The sequence below is a fragment of the Malus sylvestris genome, chromosome 10 (genome assembly GCF_916048215.2).
Source record: "Malus sylvestris chromosome 10, drMalSylv7.2, whole genome shotgun sequence".
In the NCBI taxonomy this organism is placed as follows: domain Eukaryota; kingdom Viridiplantae; phylum Streptophyta; class Magnoliopsida; order Rosales; family Rosaceae; genus Malus; species Malus sylvestris.
In genome coordinates, this window is record NC_062269.1 from 11,398,169 (window position 1) to 11,417,926 (window position 19,758).

General features: G+C 38.4%; 2 protein-coding genes and 2 long non-coding RNA genes across 7 annotated transcripts; 2 read left to right on the forward strand and 2 right to left on the reverse strand.

Annotated features, from left to right (window-relative positions):
• Positions 1–3,082: 3,082 nt before the first annotated feature.
• LOC126587307 (uncharacterized) lies at positions 3,083–6,874 on the reverse strand. The gene is made up of 6 exons (XR_007611026.1): positions 6,815–6,874; positions 5,489–5,611; positions 5,265–5,310; positions 4,823–4,894; positions 4,464–4,698; positions 3,083–3,462 (listed from the first exon to the last, which is right to left on the reverse strand). It is a non-coding gene; the product is annotated as an uncharacterized LOC126587307 (long non-coding RNA).
• A 2,205-nt stretch (positions 6,875–9,079) lies between these two features.
• On the forward strand, positions 9,080–11,206 carry LOC126587301 (arabinosyltransferase RRA2-like). Its single transcript, XM_050252338.1, has 2 exons — positions 9,080–9,355; positions 9,923–11,206. Exons 1-2 carry the CDS (start codon positions 9,176–9,178, stop codon positions 11,033–11,035), a joined length of 1,293 nt encoding a protein of 430 aa, XP_050108295.1. The 5' UTR covers positions 9,080–9,175; the 3' UTR covers positions 11,036–11,206.
• A 251-nt stretch (positions 11,207–11,457) lies between these two features.
• Positions 11,458–18,693, reverse strand: LOC126587305 (G-box-binding factor 1-like). Of its 4 annotated transcripts, none has more exons than XM_050252344.1 (8): positions 18,643–18,693; positions 18,106–18,194; positions 17,810–17,958; positions 17,666–17,717; positions 17,171–17,248; positions 12,280–12,360; positions 12,036–12,161; positions 11,458–11,921 (listed from the first exon to the last, which is right to left on the reverse strand). In XM_050252344.1, exons 2-8 carry the CDS (start codon positions 18,139–18,141, stop codon positions 11,805–11,807), a joined length of 639 nt encoding a protein of 212 aa, XP_050108301.1. In that variant the 5' UTR covers positions 18,142–18,194; positions 18,643–18,693; the 3' UTR covers positions 11,458–11,804. The 4 variants fall into 4 exon arrangements, with proteins under 4 accessions (XP_050108301.1, XP_050108300.1, XP_050108299.1 ...); XM_050252343.1 differs by having other exon boundaries at positions 17,666–17,705; positions 17,810–17,982; XM_050252342.1 differs by having other exon boundaries at positions 17,810–17,982.
• Positions 14,991–15,472, forward strand: LOC126587308 (uncharacterized). Its single transcript, XR_007611027.1, has 2 exons — positions 14,991–15,104; positions 15,321–15,472. It is a non-coding gene; the product is annotated as an uncharacterized LOC126587308 (long non-coding RNA).
• Positions 18,694–19,758: the final 1,065 nt, after the last annotated feature.

Genomic DNA, 19,758 nt, shown 5'->3' on the forward strand with positions numbered 1-19,758 from the left:
CATGGGGTCCAAACAGTCCAACAGAGGCGACACACCCTCTAGGGATGTTGACTCGACGTCCGTTAAGTACGTCTATACTTGCAGGCATGTTTACATTTGGAATATGATCTCATCACTTTAGCTAGATTAGAGGAATGCGTCTAGGGTAACATTCTGAAAGTTAGAATTAATCGCACTTGCTTATCACACTTGTACGGTATGGGGATTAAGATGAGACATAGTGGGCAACGTCCACTCAAATTCACGCCGTTCCCTAGGAACGTTGGCATTCTTATCTCCCCCTAACGACGAGAAGATTGTCTCATTAAAGTGACAACCCGTAAATGAGTAAAAATATTGCATGCAAGGGCTTGAAGAGAGCTCATAATCGACAAAGTTCACATCCTTCTTTGAGGACCCATGTTGGTACGTTGCGGCGGCGCAACTTGGCACATGGAATGCACACCCAAATGCGTAAATACGATAGTCGTCAGGTTCGTACCCAATAACCAACTGTAACGTCATATAAGTTGAGTGGCAATGAGCCTTAAGCCGGACCAACATAACTGCGTATTGCATAGCCCTAGGTAGAAACCAAAAACTTGGCATGTTTACCGAAACCGGGCAATCATTTAAATTGCACTTTTATGATCGCTAGGCGAGGCTATTTGTGGTGAACATGGGAATTCGATGTTCAATTATAAACCCAAAATACATGCAATACTTTATCGAAAACCGTCGATGTAAACTCTTCGGGATTATCCAGTCTCCTGGACCTTAAGGGATAAGTAGGGTGGTGAACTCTTAATCGGCTAGGGGGTTTAGCAGAAATGTGTGTGGACAAACATGTGACCAGTTTGTCGATTCATCAACCAAAACCATAAGTACTTATATGGTCCAATTTTTGTTTGGATTAGTCCACATATATTCCCTTATTGTGAAAAAGAAGTCGTTTCGTATCTTTGTGAGAAATGATATAGAAAATCAATTTCCCTAATGAGCAATCTTGGCAAGGTGTGCTTGTGGGCACAAGATCCTTACTTCGGGTAAGGAGATGTGTCGTAGCATCATTGTTCGACCTAAGTGTCCCAAAAGGTCGTGGCAAAGCAAGTAAATTACTCAATCACCAGGCTTCAGGCCAGCCACATGTGGTGTATTCCCAGTTGGGAGACAACTCATTGACCTCAAATCAAAGCTTCAGGCTCATTTTTTTAGGTGGTGCAAAGATATTTCACTCTATTGTCTTCAGTGGTTTCATTTATGATCCTTGTCATCTCGAATATCCTTAAAAAAACTCAACGATAAGGAAAATTTAAGGTCCCATAAATGGTAAGTCAGTACCATTCATACAACGAAGAGCGTGCTAAATGCTCTTAATCAGGTTGAATAAACCTGAAGTCATTGTTAGAGATGTGATTTAGGTGTAAAGTTAGTGGGCGTTGTACGCATTCATCCTGGCAATTAACTTTCCCACATTCTTACCTAATCACGTGTTTAATTGAATCGGTCACATGTATCAAGAAACATGATTCAATTAACTCATATTCAAGGACAATATCAATAAGATTATCCATAAGTAAAACATACACCAAACTTAAATCCAAGAACATGGAAAAATGTTCACAAAGTAAATGGTTTACTAAGGGGATTCGGCCAACAAGGCCATCCATGTCAAAATTCTGCTCTTCTAACAATGTTTGGTGAAGCAAAATTAGTCTCACATATTGACTACTAGAATGGTACTCCTTAACAACATTGGTAGGGGCACAAACAGGTGCATAACCAATGATCTATTCCATCAAGACGGAAGTAGATTCTGCAGGGTTAAGGCTTGAGAATATTATCCCTTTATTCTTGAAGTCTTAGGTCTTAGGTGCCAAGGATCACACTTCGAGCATGATGCCGCACCTTGGCAGGCTCTGATTCTACCATATGTTTGTGGTAGTAATCATATTCGAGAATTTGGTAAACTTCCGCTTTCTACACTTATTGCTTCAGGAGCAAGTTAGAAACAAGGAATGACGAGAAAAGTATTCTCTAGTCAAATTTCGATTGGATTTATAAACTTCAGAATTGTACTCATTCATGGACGTAATCATGGTGTGCTTCAGGCAGTGCTTTCATGATTAAACAGTCCGTAGGAACGAGCCAAATAGTCATGGAATCCTCGTTTAGGAGGTACTTCCGTTTGTAATGCTTTAGGCATAAGTCTTCGAATGAAGATCATGGCGAAGGCTTATTCAGCTCTTCCTTGCCATTGTTGACTTCAATGGTGTCTTGGCTTCTTAATAGTCAAGTGGATATTCATGTCTTGTAGTGGTTTTTATTAGAAACGTCTAAATAAGGGAAATCGAACTTGTGACAGTTCGACAATCTATTGAATTGGAAGGAACAAGATTGTGATCGGTGCTATGGGAATAAATCATCCATAAACATCAAAGTTAGAACATTCGAGTTCTAAGACATGGTTTTCATGAAAAATGTCGGGTTTTCATGGGTGTATTGTTTTATGAAAACTTCGGGTTTCAAAGGCACTAAATTTGAAACTACATGTTCAATTTAGTTTATGAACGTTTAGTTCATAAAAGAGAAGTTCCTGCAAGAACACAGAATGCAATATGCTGATTTAAGTGTAGTGGATTCAAGGTTCTTCGGGAACTCAAGTGTGAGAGCTTCGTTACTACAAAAGTATGTCAACGGTTCAAAGTATAAAAATAAATTATTGAATCGTTAATGTCCAAAAGTGATCTTTAGGTCAATAACTAGAAATTGTGCCCGCGCGTTGCTGCGGGATTGAAAATTGTATGAAAAATTACGCAACTGTATTCTCTTCATAAAACAAATATAACAGAGTTTTAAATAATTAGATAATGGAAATTGGATACAAAAATATTAAAGTGGCAAAGTAAATGTAAGTGGTGAGAAAAGCTATACTAATTCTGCCCCCGATCTTTATCGAACATAGGCTTGAACAAAGAAGCAATCATTTCTACTTTTGGTGATTGAATACAAACTCCAACATAAAATACATGACATGATAAAGCAACAAACTTTATAGGTGACATCGTACGAAAATTGCTAGTCCAGACGCAATAGTGTAATATAACAGAATATAATAGGATTTAAAAAAGTTCAATTTCCATATCAACTAAGTTGCTGAAACAAAATTTAAAATCAATTCAGTTACAATTCATCTAGTAGGATAATCATCAATTAAGTTGCATTTCAACAAAAATTAGACTGCAACCTGTAAGTGAAGAAAAAGAAGAATCTTACTACTATAAGGCCAGTTTTCTTGTCGAGCTCATACTTAACCTTGTTGCGTTTGCCAATTTCAACAAACTGATATAGAAATAACCATACTCACAAACCGGTCAACAATCAAGAAAATGGGAGTGTGTGTGAGAAAGAATCCAACCTTAATTGTGCGCATGATATTCAGCAACTTCCTATAATACCTCTGTAATCGTATCACCCATGAAACTACATAAACAAAACCAACAAATGTGGAAATCTAAAGGCATCATAAACATCACAGATTAAACACAACTTATGATTAATCTTCAAGATGTAAAATTTAAAATTATTACTCACATCAGCATTCGACCAACAAATAGGTACAATTATCTAGATACTGATGAATTAAAGCTTGCAGCAACAATTTCAAGACCCATTGACATCACGCGAGCGGATAAAATGTATTAGTTAATTCCCAAGCTAGTAAGATAATGAATTTCATGAACAAAAAAAGAGAGATGCAACTCCAATTTAACATGTCAAAAGCATTGCAACTGTAGGTTTGGAAATTATAAAAGTCCATCCAATCAATAGACAGAAAACAATAGTTGTGAGTAGGTGAATATGCAACCAAGAATCTAAAATATACTTGACAAATTTGCGATTCCATTGTAGCCTAAATGATAACAAATAATTTGCCCATTATAGACACAGTACAATTTATATACAAACTCATCATGAATGAAACAAATTTAAACACCAAAACAGAAATTTATTCCTCCAGAGTAGAGGGGGGAAATAATTTTTTACTTGAAAAGTTGGAAGTAGCACTACTGCATAAATTACAAATGCAAATTGAGGAAGTACCTATCAAATAAGGTTGACTACATTCTGAGCAATGCTAGAGAATATTCTTCATCTTTTCAAATGCTACATGCAGCGAACATAAAGTTTGGATACCAGACTGGCTCCTAGTTGTTTCCAAAGAAGGAAAAATTGACATTATTTTGCAATAAATTGCAGAGAGTACCTTACACAGAAAACAAAAACAATCAACCAACGATGTACAATGATAAAACTATAAGACAAAATAAAAGGTTGATATTCAGATGACCCATGGTGATGGTGATCCAAAAAAAAAAAAAAAAAAAATATATATATATATATATATATATATATATATATATATATATATATGGACAACAACTTCAAAATTGAGTTTTAGAGAGAGTGAGAGGTGAAGTCACCTTGTAACCAGAGACCAAATCCATTTTTTTTCTCATTACCCACGTTGCAATTCAACTTGAGAAATCCCGAAACCAAACACCCAAACACAATGCAATCAAATATCAGCACGAAATATTAATTGGAAGCTAAAAAGATTGAAACTTGCCTACTGTGATGTATACAGTTTGGGCATTTGCTTGTGAGACTGTTGTGACATGCTGATCTCAGCTCCTTTAAAGTAACATCAGGCGTTGTCTACCAAGTAGGTAAAATCCATAAGATATCTTATAATCCATGAGATAAATTATTGCGTCAAAGTTATACGCTAAAAGAAAATTCATACTTCCATATGAACCCAAAGGACAATTTTTGCATATACCTTGGTAGGTTCATTCTCTAGATGAGTTTCTCTACTCATCATCCATGTCATGTGAAAATCTCATGCTAACTTCTGCAGAAAGCCACCAAAAAAATGAAAAATAAAATTAGACAAAAAGGTTGGAGAGAATATGAAATAACTAATTAGAGAGAGCAGAACCATAGTAACCAATCGGGAAAGATGCTTTTAAATTCAAGAAAAAACATTTAAGAGAAAGTGAGAATAAAAACCATCAATTTTCAATTATTTTTCAGTCTTATAGTTGGGATTACACAGAAAATATAACTAAAATCCACAACTTTCTCAGAAAACTACAACTATTTTTACAAATTTCTATCACCCAACATTGAAAAATGAAAATTAAGAAGCAACACAAAAGTAGGCAAACAACAGATAAAAGAACAAAACACGTGAGAACCGAAACGTTAAAAACAACACATACCCATTCAAAAACAAAAAATCCCAGAAAATCTGTATATTAGCACTCCCTGCAATACCCCAAAATCAGAAAATTAGAAAAATTTAGTTTGATAACATTGTACCTTAAGAAACCTCTAAATTTCTAGTCAAAGGAAAATTAATACCACATCTGCATAAAAAATAATCAGAAGATAAAAACTCAAATTCATAAAGCATTTGTTCAAAGTATTTATTAGAGAAACTTACATATGGATGAAGGTGTCGATCTCTTGTATCATGTAGAGCAGCATTGCCTGGACTTCGCGAATATAATAGGTTCTCAGCATTCAAATGATTTTCATACACTTTGCAAAAAACCAGACCATATAACTGCACAAAAAAATTAAAAAAAAATTATAATGATAAATTCGAATCTATAGTACAATAAAGAACAAAGAAAAAGTCACTTATTATAAATCAGCTACTTTGCTTCATCATTGTGGAGCCAAAAATATTCACTAGGCGACACGTGGACTTTTGAACGAAAGAGGACAAAAATACCCTTGAGGCATACCGGGATTCCTACGCGCAAGTAGTGGGTAATCATCCTCAACCAATTCAAAAATGCTCCAGAAGAGGTAACCAATTCCAAATTATCTTATTTTAGGTAATTATTTCCAAAACTTAATTTCCCTAATATATTATTTAGTTAATTAATTATCTAAATAATATATTCTTCCCATATCTCCTAAAATCATCCCTTAATTATCAATTTGAAACATCCACTCAAACCTAAAAAATAGTATAGGGCCGGCTATCCCATTCAAAACCTAATCCATCACTTTTTTTCTACCTTTTCCATCATTTCTTCCCTTTTATTAGCCAATCAATACCATAAAGTACTAAAACATTTCCTTTCATATTTAATTAGCCAATTAATTGGCTAATTAAACCTAAAATAAAACCTAAAACTCCCACCTAGTAGCCAGCCACATTCCCTCCCTTCTTTTCCCTACCTTTTCTGATTTCCTCCACTTTATTACCCAAATAAAGCTAGTCATTCAATTTGGTAATTTCCCATTTATTTCTATCATATTTTATTAGCCAATAAAGTGACTAATTAAACCACAAAAATTCACCAAAAAACACACAAAGGGGCCGGCCACTTTCTTGAAAAAGTGGACCAACTTAGTCCTATAAATAGTCACCCATTTTTACCAAACACTCATTCCAAACCTCTTGCAAAAAATCTCAAATACTCAAAACACTATTTCTCTCTAAAAATTCTAACTTTGGCATCGGAGGTTCTTCGGCCAAAGCCCCCCCATTCATCGTGGGCGCGTGAGGCTTTTGGCCTTAACCTAAGGTGCTAGTTGTTTTGTAGGTGCAAAATCGTCCAAGATCGAGGAGGAGAAAATTTGCATCCACAATCATCGTATGCACAATCTTCTGCCAATTCATACCTAAATATCCATAAGATCTAACAAATAAATCGCTTGAAAAAACATATGAAATCCAAACTCCAGCAGTTTTGAAGTAACCTAAAATAAAAATTATTCTTATAGATACAAAGAAACTAAACAAAATTTATACCTTTCTCTTTTTTGGGATTTGAAATTCTCGAGAGCCCCATCCTCATTTTCTTTAGTCCAGACAACATATTGAGAAGCATCTTTACAGAATACACACATGCATAAGTCAAAGTCGCTTGATTTGACATTCGACCATGAAAACGAAGAAAGGGAGAGGTGGCCGTGCTTTACCTTTATATGGGATTTGCGGAGTCCTCCGTGAAGGCAGAGTCATTGATGATGAGTGCAGAGCCGATCTGAGCAAGGCACCGCGAGATGGTGATGGATCTGGATCCAGTTTGGGGGTTGAACTTTTGGAGATCGATTTAATTTCTTGTTTCAAAAGTGTTAATCGCAGAAGACACAATAGAGACGTTTGCGAGAGGTGTGTTAGGGAAGCAGAGGGCTATAGTTTTTTTAGAAAGAAGCAGACGTCTGAGAGCTTGGCTTCCACCAGAAGGACCAGAATTTCTAGAGCCACATCAACGCGTCGAGATCCCATAGAAGCAGGTTTCTTTTCCACGATGACCAACACGTGTATACAAAGGGTACAATTGTAAATTCATTGTACAAAAACGGAAAAAATAGCTGTGAATGGGCAGCAGCTCAAGGGTAGTTCTGCCAAAACACTGCTCGTGAACAGTGCTTTTCCACCGGGTTTTAGTATATAGATAATTTTGGATTCATTATTAGATTAATAGACTGCAGGTCACTTTTAATTAATTCAATAGATTGGGACCAAACGGGGTCAATCGTAGAAGCAAAAATAATAATAACATTCGAGTTAAAATTATTTAAAATGCCAAAAATTAGCATTGGGTCAAAAAAGAATGCAGCCCAACACACTTTGGTTGGCTGCAATACAGAGCCCTGCAAAAAATTGCAGGCCTTTGGGCTCGGGTCAGGCTGCACGGAGCCCATGCAAGAAGGCAAGCTGCAATTGCAGCAGGAAGAAGGCCAAGACTTGGGCATGACCCAGCAAGCAACGCGTGCTTAATGCAGGCAAGCCAATTGTGCGGGACCAGGCCCAACAACATATGGGTTGTTGGTGATTGGGCCATGAGTGCGAGGGGAGAGCCGAACAAACGGCTGCGGGACGTACTAGTGGATGGTCTGGGGCTGCAAGCCCAAAATCGAATCAAACCCAAGCCAAAGAGGCAGGGTTGTCCTTGCTCGCTTCTAGCCCAACGGGCTGCAATCATGGGCAGATGTCAAAACGACATCGTCTTGGTATCTTGCTCGACGCTGCTGGGCTTTAGGCCAGCGTGAAGGTCTACGGCAGTGGTGCTGGTGCTGCGCAACTGTTCCAAAAAAAATTTAAAGTTTTTCGACATCCCTAGGGTTTAGGAAACCCTAAATTGCTTCTAATTTATGTATATACTTTGACTCACAAATTCCACATAGCATAATTGCGTATTGCATGAACAAATATATATATTGACAAAATATATGAAATATATACAATATATATCGGAATGAAAATATAAACATAGGGGGTTCATGCATCATGGGGAATGTTTTCATGCTTCAAGGTCGTTTCAAATATCTTACTTTATTTTAAGCGTACCTGATTGGTAGAAAACAACAAAAGTCTTTGAATTTGTAAAAGATCCTTCGCAGAAAGCCGGAATTGCATCTCAATTGCATTGTATCACGTTCAGCAAAGAAAAATTAAATTGAATCAATAACATGTAGATCAATTCAAAATAATAAATTAATCATAAAAAGAATGATTAAAACGTAATACTCCCGTGATTGAATAATAAATTCTCTTGTTAGCGCAGTGTCAAGAGTGTAATGATAACGGGTTGTAGGCATAATTTACTAAATAATTATGGAGACCATATAGAGAGAGGGTGCAATATAGAGAGAGATGTGTAATTGTGGATGTGTGTTATTCCATCCCATTGTGCCTTTATTTATAATAGTAGGGAAAATTAATTCCTTACCCTTTTAGGATTACAACTCTTAAAAGGTAATCAATTCCTAATAGGAATCGAAGAGATATTTTAATATATACTATGATTTACACAATTACATTCCTAATCTAAAATAGGATTGCAATGTAAATATCATTTTTCCATTGCTCCAGTCAAGCACTGTCTTTTCTTTTTGGGAACTTTAACGAAAAGCACCCGGTACTGTTCACTTTAACGAAAAACCACATTTTTACACTAAAAAGTCAATCCTGGTACTATTCACTTTACCCTTTATTTTGTCCTTATCATTAAAACTCAAAGTTTTAAAGTCTTTTTCATTAGTTTCTTTTTCTTTTTTGAGACAAAGTCAACCACTGTCTGAAGTTAAACAACAGCAACTTCCCCTCTCTTTCCTTGTCTCTCTCCTCCCTCTCAAAGCATAGCTGAGAAGAGAAAACAAAGGCATGGCGGTGGTGAGTCGCAGAGAGAAAGCGCAGTCTCTTAGCAAATCGAAGGTCGGCGCCGCCATAGCAGTTGGAGTCCTTCTCGGCTGCGTCTTCGCCCTCTGCTTCCCCAGTGGCTTCCTTTCCATTTCCAATCCGGCCGCCATTCTCAATCGCAACTTCGCTAAATCGATCGCCCAGGTTCCTTCTCGTCCTTCTTGGGTTTTTATACTTCTCTGTTTGAGTGATTAGTTCTTGAAATTTTTTATAATTTTAAATTAATGGGTGATTAGCGATTGGGATTTAGGCAATTCGATGCGAAATGATGCCCGATGACTTGAGCTTTGGATGCATTGACTTTTTATTCAAACCCAGAAAATGTAATTGATTTGCCTGTGCTATGTACTTGACAAATGACAGTGTTTGGAAATACTAAAGCTGATAATTTGACATGCTTTTGTTTTTCGTTTGATAAATCGAAATCAGATTTGTATGTGTTTGGAATAATGAGGAATAAGCTTGATGTGAACTATGATGCGTGTTTTCAAACCGGCTTTCGTTTCCCATTTGGGCATTTATTTGAAGCTTTGACATGAGGTGGAAATCGTTTATGCATACTCTTTAACATAATCGTTGGCAGTTCATATAGCTGTTCTTGCACTACGAAATCAAATAGCTAAGCACATAACAGATGGTTTAATATTTTTGGGTGCAATTTGCGGTTCTTAAAGATGTTGATGTTGATATTTTTAGTTATTTGTGCACTAGGTTGGTTCTTCCCCGTGCGAGTCGTCTGAACGGATCAACCTGTTGAAGTCAGAGTTTGTTGCAGCATCTGAGAAAAATGCCGAGTTGAAGAAGCATGTTAGAGAATTGACTGAAAAGATTCGGTTGGCTGAGCAAAGGAAAGATCAGGCAGAGAAACAAGTTCTTGTGTTGGGAGATCAAAAGAAAGCTGGGCCTTTTGGTACCGTCAAAGGCTCACGAACCAACCCCAGTGTTCTTCCTGATGAATCAGTGAATCCAAGGTTAGCAAAGATTTTGGAGAAGGTTGCTGTTAACAGAGAGCTTATAGTTGCTCTTGCAAACTCAAATGTGAAGGAAATGTTGGATTTGTGGTTCACTAATATTAAGAGAGTGGGCATATCTAATTATCTGGTTGTTGCTTTGGACGAAGAAATTGCTAGATATTGTGAATCGAAAGATGTTCCAGTTTATATGAGAGACCCAGACAAAGTCATTGATTCAGTTGCGAGGACCGGAGGTAACCATGCTGTCTCCGGGTTAAAATTTCGTGTTCTGAGGGAGTTTTTGCAGCTCGGGTATAGTGTTCTTCTATCAGATGTCGATATTGTGTACTTGCAAAACCCTTTTGATCATCTATATCGCGATTCGGATGTAGAGTCCATGACTGATGGTCACAACAATATGACTGGTTATGGTTACAACGACGTCTTTGATGAGCCAGGAATGGGTTGGGCTCGATATGCTCATACAATGCGTATGTGGGTTTATAACTCTGGTTTCTTCTACATTCGACCAACAATTCCTTCAATTGAGCTATTGGATCGTGTGGCCAATCGACTCTCTAAGGAGCGGGCTTGGGACCAGGCAGTGTTCAATGAGGAACTCTTTTTCCCCTCTCATCCCGGGTACGATGGACTTCATGCTTCCAGGAGAACTATGGATTTCTATCTCTTTATGAACAGCAAGGTCCTCTTCAAGACCGTGAGGAAAGACGCTAAACTGAGTAAGTTAAAGCCGGTGATTGTTCACGTTAATTACCATCCCGATAAGTATCCTAGAATGTTAGCTGTTGTGGAATTTTATGTCAACGGGAAGCAGAATGCACTGAAACCTTTCCCTGATGGTTCAGAGTGATGGAGATTGTTCCCCCTAATCATACATAAACTCAGGACATTTTTACTTTGTGTTCAAAGGAATTGTAACGTAAATGTTCGAATGTCATACTTTGTGTTCAAAACAATATCCAGAGAGTTGTAGGATTTAAGGCCAATTTTTTTATGTTTGCAATCGTTTTAAGAATTGAAATCCTGTGATATCATATTTACGCATGGCATTTTTCAATATTCTTAAAAATGCCAAGCACTAGTCCCGCGGCAAACAGGGGCTAGCGCCTAGACGGTTTTTTTTTTTAATTTAGTTAAGTTTATTATATAACGTATAAATAAGCGTCTACTTATACTTAAAACATACATAATTGTGTTTAGGATACATAAATTGTAAAGTAAATATAAACTATAAAGTACTAAAACATATTGAAAACATGGGGAACAAGCATATAATGAATATCAATTAATTGAAAAATAAAATGTCAAATAAAACTTATCTATTTTCTGACTAACTAAAAGTTGCGACCTAAGACATTTTGTTAAATAAAGAAAAAAATAAAGCAAAAAAGTTACAAAACTACCCATCTCGCCTAGTCAGGTCTAGGCGTCCTTTCTTATTCTTTTAAACGCCTAGGACTAATCACAGTGGTGCCAAGCCACCCAGCGCTTAGACGGGAACTTAAAAACACTGGTGCTACTTCTTTATCCACAAGTAGGAATTTTTCTGGAGCTTTCAACCACATGAAACAACAGCAGAGTGATTACAGGCCCGAACTGAGTGATGGAGGATCAGGACTTCAGCTGTCTCTGCTCGGCGTCTTTGGGTCAGTGTCTTTGCCTTTACCTTCCAAAGAGTCCTTCACAGCTCTCAGATCAGAAACTGCATCTGCACCATACTTCTTCTCTAGCTCATCCTGTTCCATTGGCAAATCGATGTCGTGAATTCTTTCTTCCTTCCAGAAGTAAAAGGTAAACTGAAGGAAAATAGGGACAGAGGATAAAGAAAAACTAGAGTTTAGATGACTAACAAATATGCTGTCGTTTTCTTCCCTGAGTTTCTCAATTTGCTCAGAAAGCCTCCATATATCGCGTGGGATCTGGGCAATCTCGCTCTCAAGAATCTCTGCGGTTGCTTGTAGTTTCTCACATTCTTGCTGGAAAGTAATACAAAACCAATATATCATATGAAACACAACAATAATCGAGTGAAAAAGAAACTCCTATATCAAATGCGAAGAGTCAAAAGTTCATCATCTAAGAAAGAAGAGATACATTACAATCAACGCATGAGAAAAGAAGAGTAACAGAGCTTGGAATGTTTGCTAAAACATCTTTCAGCCGCGGTACCAACTCCTGCAGGTCAGGTAAACCAATCCACTTATACGGTACCATAATTTTCCGGGAAGGCTAACACAGAAGAAGATGGAGGAAGGTTTGATTTTTACGGATTATATTCTACATTAGTTTCTAAATCATGATACCAGGAATGGGAAAGGCGAAAAAGTTCAGGCCTAGAGAACCGTAGAATATCAATATGTACTGAACTTATCCGATATCTGAAACTTATCTAATTTCCTTTAAATTTTGAGTCTCCACTCCACGCATTGCTTACATCGACGATTAAGAGTTCAAACCTAAAAGAATGTTCTTGCATCGACGATTAAGACTTCAAACGTCGTTGTACTTCTTATCATCCCCATCAAATCCTTGAGACACATAAGCAAGTTCTTGCATAGAAACCAAGATAGTGTTTTCCTACAACAACAACAACAACAACAAAGCCTTTTCCCACTAAGTGGGGTCGGCTATATGAATCCTAGAACGCCATTGCGCTCGGTTTTGTGTCATGTCCTCCGTTAGATCCAAGTACTCTAAGTCTTTTCTTAGAGTCTCTTCCAAAGTTTTCCTAGGTCTTCCTCTACCCCTTCGGCCCTGAACCTCTGTCCAGTAGTGACATCTTCGAACCGGAGCGTCAGTAGGCCTTCTTTGCACATGTCCAAATCACCGGAACCGATTTTCTCTCATCTTTCCTTCAATTTCGGCTACTCCTACTTTACCTCGGATATCCTCATTCCCAATCTTATCCTTTCTCGTGTGCCCACACATCCCACGAAGCATCCTCATCTCCGCCACACCCATTTTTGTACGTGTTGATGCTTCACCGCCCAACATTCTGTGCCATACAACATCGCTGGCCTTATTGCCGTCCTATAAAATTTTCCCTTGAGCTTCAGTGACCTATGACGGTCACACAACCCGCCGGATGCACTCTTACACTTCATCCATCCAGCTTGTATTCTATGGTTGAGATCTCCATCTAATTCTCCGTTCTCTTGCACGATAGATCTTAGGTAGCGAAAACGGTCGCTTTTTGTGATCTTCGCTAGATTGCTCCGGTCATTAGTATGGATAAGTATATAAATGGATAGAGATAGGAAAGCGAACACAAGATGTACTTGGTTCACCCAGATTGGCTACGTCCACGGAATAGAGAAGTTCTCATTAATTGTGAAGGGTTTACACAAGTACATAGGTTCAAGCTCTCCTTTAGTGAGTACAAGTGAATAATTTAGTACAAAAGACATTAGGAAATATTGTGGGAGAATGATCTCGTAATCACGAAACTTCTAAGTATCGGAGTGTGGTATCGTCTTGACGTGCCTTATCTATCTCATAGGTAGATGGGGCATCTTCTCTGGAAGTACTCTTTCTCCATCCCGGGGTGGTATCTTTAACTGGTGGAGATGCACAAGGTAATGTATCAATTTCACTTGAAGCTTACTTGTAGTTTCAGGCTTGGTCAAGCGCGATACAAACCATGTAGTAGGAGTCCCCCAAGTCGCCGAGCTAGGGGATCTGCTGAAAGAGGTGACAGACAAGGTAAGCAATCATAGCTCCGGCTGATTGTTCACAGTCTCCCTATCTTGCAGGCAGCATGAAGGATAAAGAGAAGAAAATGAGATGAGATGATATGGGATACTTTTGCTTTTGAAGAAGTAACTTTCCACAGGCTTATTCTTGAACTGAGCTGGAGGGTTTTCTGGTTTCCTCCAGAGTATAAGGCCGACTGAAGAATTTGAGGGTCAAAACAAGTCCATCAAATCTAGAGTACGTTCGACCCTGCTGATATGGGATACTTTTGCTTTGACAGAGTAATGGATGTATCGGCACGTGTGCTGTTACGCTTGTCTCCACATGCTTCCTTGTATCCTTCTCCCTTGCCCTATCTGTTCCTCAGGCAGATGCGGTATCTTCCCTGGAAGCATAAGATGTTGAAGATGAGTACTCGAGAGCAATGTCAGGTAAGTAATCAGGTAAGGGGTTCCAGGCAGTCAGTTCCTGGCTGGAAGCTTGATTCCAAGTACTAACTGATTGCTCTCTTTCTCCTTGTCTTGCAGGTAAGAACAAGGTCCAAGGAAAAGACAGGGAAAAAGCATGATATGGGATACTCTTGCTTTTAACCCTGATGATATGAGATATTCTTGCTCTAGTATAGCTTGTTTGCAGAGGGATTATCGGGGGGAAAGAAAGCTGAATATTTCGAAAGGCTTCGTTGGGAGTGCCCTCTCAGATATGAGGAAGGGTTGAGCATTTTTGCAGGTCTGCCTGTCCGTTGGGGATGGAGGTCGACATATATAGGAGTCTCCTTAACAACAAGTAGTAATGCTATTCCTTTACCCTACTTGGTCATAGCACGGTAGTAAGAGCTGTCAGCTTCACATGTTTTAACGCTGTCAGAGCACTTTTAAAAAGTGGTTTGTGGTATCTGGAAAGCTGATGTTGCGTGTGAAGATTACAGACAACTTTATCCAAGGAGATCCGGCTCTTGAAGTTGGGAAAGTGTTGCCTCTTCGGTTTTCGAACAAGCAATCCTATCGGGGATCTGGCTCTCGAGATTCGGAGAACGATGCCTCTTCGATTTTTGAGAAAGCAATCATGCTGGGGGTCTGGCTCTCGAGATTTGGAGAGCGGTGTCTCTTCGATTTTTGAGAAAGTAATCATGTTGGGAGTCTGGCTCTCGAGATTCGGAGGGCGGTGCCTCTTCGATTTTGGAGCAAGCAATCTTGTTGGGAGTGTTTTCTCGAATGTGAGTAAAGGTTGGGCATGTTTGCTAGTCTACCTTGCCACGAAGCACAGAGGTTGACACACAAGGACTTTCCAATTATCCAGCAATGGTACTGTTCCTTTACCCTCTTCGATTTTTGAGAAAGTAGTCATGTTGGGAGTCTAGCTCTCGAGATTCGGAGGACGGTGCCTCTTCGATTTTGGAGCAAGCAATCTTGTTGGGAGTGTTTTCTCGAATGTGATTAAAGGTTGGGCATGTTTGCTAGTCTACCTTGCCATGAAGCACAGAGGTTGACACACAGGGACTTTCCAATTATCCAGCAGTGGTACTGTTCCTTTACCCTTGTGGGTAATAATATGGTAGCTAGACCTTCAAAATTTATGTGTCTAAACTTTGTTAGTGTTGTTTCTTTGCTATTCTTTTACCCTTCTTGGTCAGAGCGATATAGTGGGAGCTGCAAGCTTCACGTGTTCAACTTTGGCAGAGAACTTTGGCAAAGTTATCTGTGGTACCCATGAGCTACTGTTGCGTGTGGGAAGTGGGTGATTGAACAGTAAAACTCATGTGCTTTCTACTTCACTAGAAGTCTTCGACCGAATGCCCATAATTTCCGCAAAGCTAAGTGTGCGTGTGACAGGTGCTGACAAGGCTGGAAAAGTAGGTGCCTCTTCGATTTCTGAGATCGGCCCTCGTGGTCTCTGAGCAGCCCAGCTTTTGAGAAATCAAGTGCCTCTTCGATTTCTGAGATCGGCCTTCGTGGTCTTTGCGCAGCCCAGCTTTTGAGAAAGCAAACGCCTCTTCGATTTCTGAGATCGACCCTCGTGGTATCTGAGCAGCCTTGCTTTTGAGAAAGCAAACGCCTCTTCGATTTCTGAGCAGGCGCCTCTTCGATTTCTAAAGCTCCGTCAAGTGCAGATTTTTATAGGGGCTGGCATTAAGTTCCAAAGCACACTTGAATCTCCACCAGTAGAAGCTCCATTCTTGCACTTCTAAGATCTTGATTTGTCCGACCTCTTCTCTCTTCAACACCTTTGAAAATGTCTGGCCCCTCCGACCGTCGTTTTGACTTGAACCTTGTTGAAGAGGCAGCCCCGCCTTCTCCTGACAACATATGGCGTCCATCCTTCGTCTCCCCTACTGGTCCTCTTACCGTTGGGGATTCCGTGATGAAGAATGATATGACCGCTGCGGTGGTGGCCAGGAACCTTCTCACTCCCAAAGATAACAGACTACTTTCCAAACGGTCTGATGAGTTAGCTGTTAAGGATTCTCTGGCTCTCAGTGTTCAGTGTGCAGGTTCTGTGTCTAATATGGCCCAACGCCTATTTGCTCGAACCCGCCAAGTTGAATCATTGGCGGCTGAAGTGATGAGTCTCAAACAGGAGATTAGAGGGCTCAAGCATGAGAATAAACAGTTGCACCGGCTCGCACATGACTATGCTACAAACATGAAGAGGAAGCTTGACCAGATGAAGGAATCTGATGGTCAGGTTTTACTTGATCATCAGAGATTTGTGGGTTTATTCCAAAGGCATTTATTGCCTTCGTCTTCTGGGGCTGTACCGCGTAATGAAGCTCTAAATGATCAACCTCTGATGCCTCCTCCTTCTAGGGTTCTGTCCAGTACTGAGGCTCCGAATGATCCCCCTCCGGTGCCTTCTCTTTCTGGGGCTCTACCGACTGCTGAGACTTCTCCTAAGCAACCTTTGTGAAGGCTCCCTCTTGTTTGTTTATTTTGACTTATGTATATGTACATATTTGTAGCTTATCGGGGATATCAATAAATAAGCTTTCCTTCATTTCAACGTATTGTGTTAAATACACCAAAGCCTTCTTCGCTAAGTTCTTTGAATTTTCTTTTGTTGAAGCTTTGTGAGTGGAGCATGTAGGTTGAGGTAGTGTTCCCTTAATTTCCTGAGTGAGGAAAACTTCTCGGTTGGAGACTTGGAAAATCCAAGTCACTGATATACTGTATCCTACTGTATCCTAAACGTTGAAAAAGGTAAGAACAAAACTCTGCTCACAAAATACCGCACCCTCTACTGGAAGGGAAAAAATCTAATTAACGAATGAAATTATGAAATCTCTATATATTACCTGTCTGCGTATTCTTGACCTCCTAGCAGCTTCCCTGTTAGCCAGTCTTCTTCTTTCCATTCTCTGTTCATAATCTTCCTGTCAAAACAATAGAAATGAATAGAGGGGAGTACTGCAAGGGAGAGAACAATAGTTGCATTGGCATATACCAGACACCATGAGTGAATAGCAAGGAGAACAGAAAGGAACCGAAACATTGGAAGGTTCCGAAAATGATAACTAATCCAAAGGATGATAGGTCCAACTGTGCAAATGAAGATGATAAGAGCATCCCCACTTCATTTGCACATTTGATGTTCTATAAGAAAAAGAAAAGCATTGGCGAGTATGTTGCTCATCTCCAATCACATGAATCAATAATTCTAAAGTAGTTATCGTACCTGAGCGTCATAGTATGCTTGAAACTAGATCATAGCAAGAAAGGAAACACACAAAAAGAACTGAAGAATTCATGAAATCAACTTATTGAGCATAAAATTAAGTAGAATGGCATACTCGGCTAGTTCCACCGCTCTTGTCTGATGAGTCCTCACCTCTGCTTGCAGCACTGTCGAAAGGAAACAATGCAAAACATGAACAGACTTGCCAAATAAAAACATGTTACCGAAGGCGTTGATCATAGAGACAAATTAACAATACCTTTGAGAAGCACCATCACAATTATTTCCAGAAATACAAGTTGTCTTTTTGCCTTCAGCAACTCTTTTACCTACGAAATCCGTACCTACTGAGCCCCCCTCGTATATTGTCAATGACTCCGTGTACTCATCGAGAATCAGTTCTTCTTTCTTTTGCATTTCGAATGCCACAACCTGGCCATTTAGTTTAATTGGTTACAAAAGAAAATGTATTCATCCATCAATATGCAAGTAAGTTGAAGGTGCATAATGATCTGGAGAGAGAGGGGGGGAGAGAGATAGGGAGAAAGAGAGCACCTGAGTTGAAGGTGCACTGCTTTCCTTAGTTCCCATTTGTTTGGAAGGTATTGCAATCCTGCTGGTTATGAACTCCAATAACTAAAAGACTGAAACAAGAAAACAAACCTAAATTATCAAAAGCATACATCTCCACTTGTTCATCAGAGTTAGACCTCCATTAAACAAAAACAAGGGGAGAAAAAAAAAAAAAAAAAAAAAAACAGATTTCTTAGTTCAAATGCCCATTCTTTATTTATTGGGGTAACTTTCATAGAATTAATCTTGCAATTTAATTTTAAAATAATTGCTCTACGAGTTTAAGCTAATAAAAAATAGCAAATAAATAATAAAAATAAATGAAGAATTAATTGAACTAATAACTGCATACATTGGCATCAATTTTTCTGACACTAAATTCATGATTCTCAACGGGTTAATTATAACTAAGAAATTCAAGAACCACAAACCCAATTGAATTTAATTATAACTAAGAAATTAGCGCCATAATTTAGTTGCAAGAAAGCTAGAGAGAGAGAGGGAAAGAGAGAGAGAGACCTGTGGCTGTTTTAGTTGTGGCGCCAAACGAGAGAGTGTAGTGAGTGTGGGATTTGTTGGTTTGGTTCACACTGTAGAGCTTGGGCTTATATACAGTGTACCATATGGGTACTGGAGCTTTCCTATTCGCACATGGTTCAAATACGACGGTTAGGATTTCTTCTGGACGATATCTACGGTTCAGAATGGTTTCGTTTCCACTACTTTCCGTATCTTCTTGTCCTGCCACGATTATCAAATACACGTCTCGTGTCCCGCCCTTTTCTTTCGTTTTTTCAATTTCTTTTTTTTTCATGTTGTTTTAACAGGGAACTTTAACGAAAAGCATCCGGTATTGTTCACTTTAACGAAAAATCACATTTTTACACTAAAAAGTCAATCCTCGTACTATTCACTTTACCATTTATTTTGTCCTTATCATTAAAACTCAAAGTTTTCAAGTCATTTTCATTAGTTTTCCTTTTATTTTTTCGGCTCTCATTCTTTCTTACAATGTTTCATAATAATTGAACTTTTTATATAGGCAAAAAATCAATTAAATTGTTACTTAGTAATACAGTCAAGCGGTATTCATCTTCACTTATAATGAGAAATCTTAGATTCGATTTTCGTCAAAAGCAAATTTGAACGATATTATTGTTAACCTATTGTGAGGCTTAACCTACTCCTCTATTTTCTTAGTGTAGATAATATTGTTTGTTTAAAAAAAATCAATTAAATTAACAATTGTTTATTAATTGACATCGTCCAAATTTTAGTTTCTAACTAAATAACATGATTCATCTATTTATTGAATAACTTTAGATGAATAAACGATTTCATATTTAGTTAATTTCTAACACATTTGATTCTTAAATAGTAGCTTTAAAAATAGACGATTCTGGTCATCCTACAAAACTTTAGCTTGAAAAGAGAGTTGAAAAGTTAAAACGAAAAGGTTTTCAATGAAGAGTGAGGAGGCTTAACCTACTCCTCTACTCTCTTAGTATAGATAATATCTTTTATTTAAAAAAAAATCAATTAAATTAACAATTGTTTATTAATTGACAGCTTCCAAATTTTAGTTTCTAACTAAATAGCATGATTCATCTCTTTATTGAATAACTTTAGATGAAT

Excerpts from the sequence above, each read along its gene's own strand:
- LOC126587301 (XM_050252338.1), top strand. The coding sequence starts at position 9,176 with ATGGCGGTGGTGAGTCGCAGAGAGAAAGCGCAGTCTCTTAGCAAATCG. Across the intron at positions 9,356-9,922 it reads TCGCTAAATCGATCGCCCAG|GTTGGTTCTTCCCCGTGCGA; the intron begins GTTCCTTCTCGT and ends TTTGTGCACTAG.
- LOC126587305 (XM_050252342.1), bottom strand. The coding sequence starts at position 18,141 with ATGGGAACTAAGGAAAGCAGTGCACCTTCAACTCAG. Across the intron at positions 12,162-12,279 it reads TCTCATGCGTTGATTGTAAT|CAAGAATGTGAGAAACTACA; the intron begins GTATCTCTTCTT and ends ATTACTTTCCAG. Across the intron at positions 11,922-12,035 it reads AAGAAAACGACAGCATATTT|GATGAGCTAGAGAAGAAGTA; the intron begins GTTAGTCATCTA and ends CCAATGGAACAG.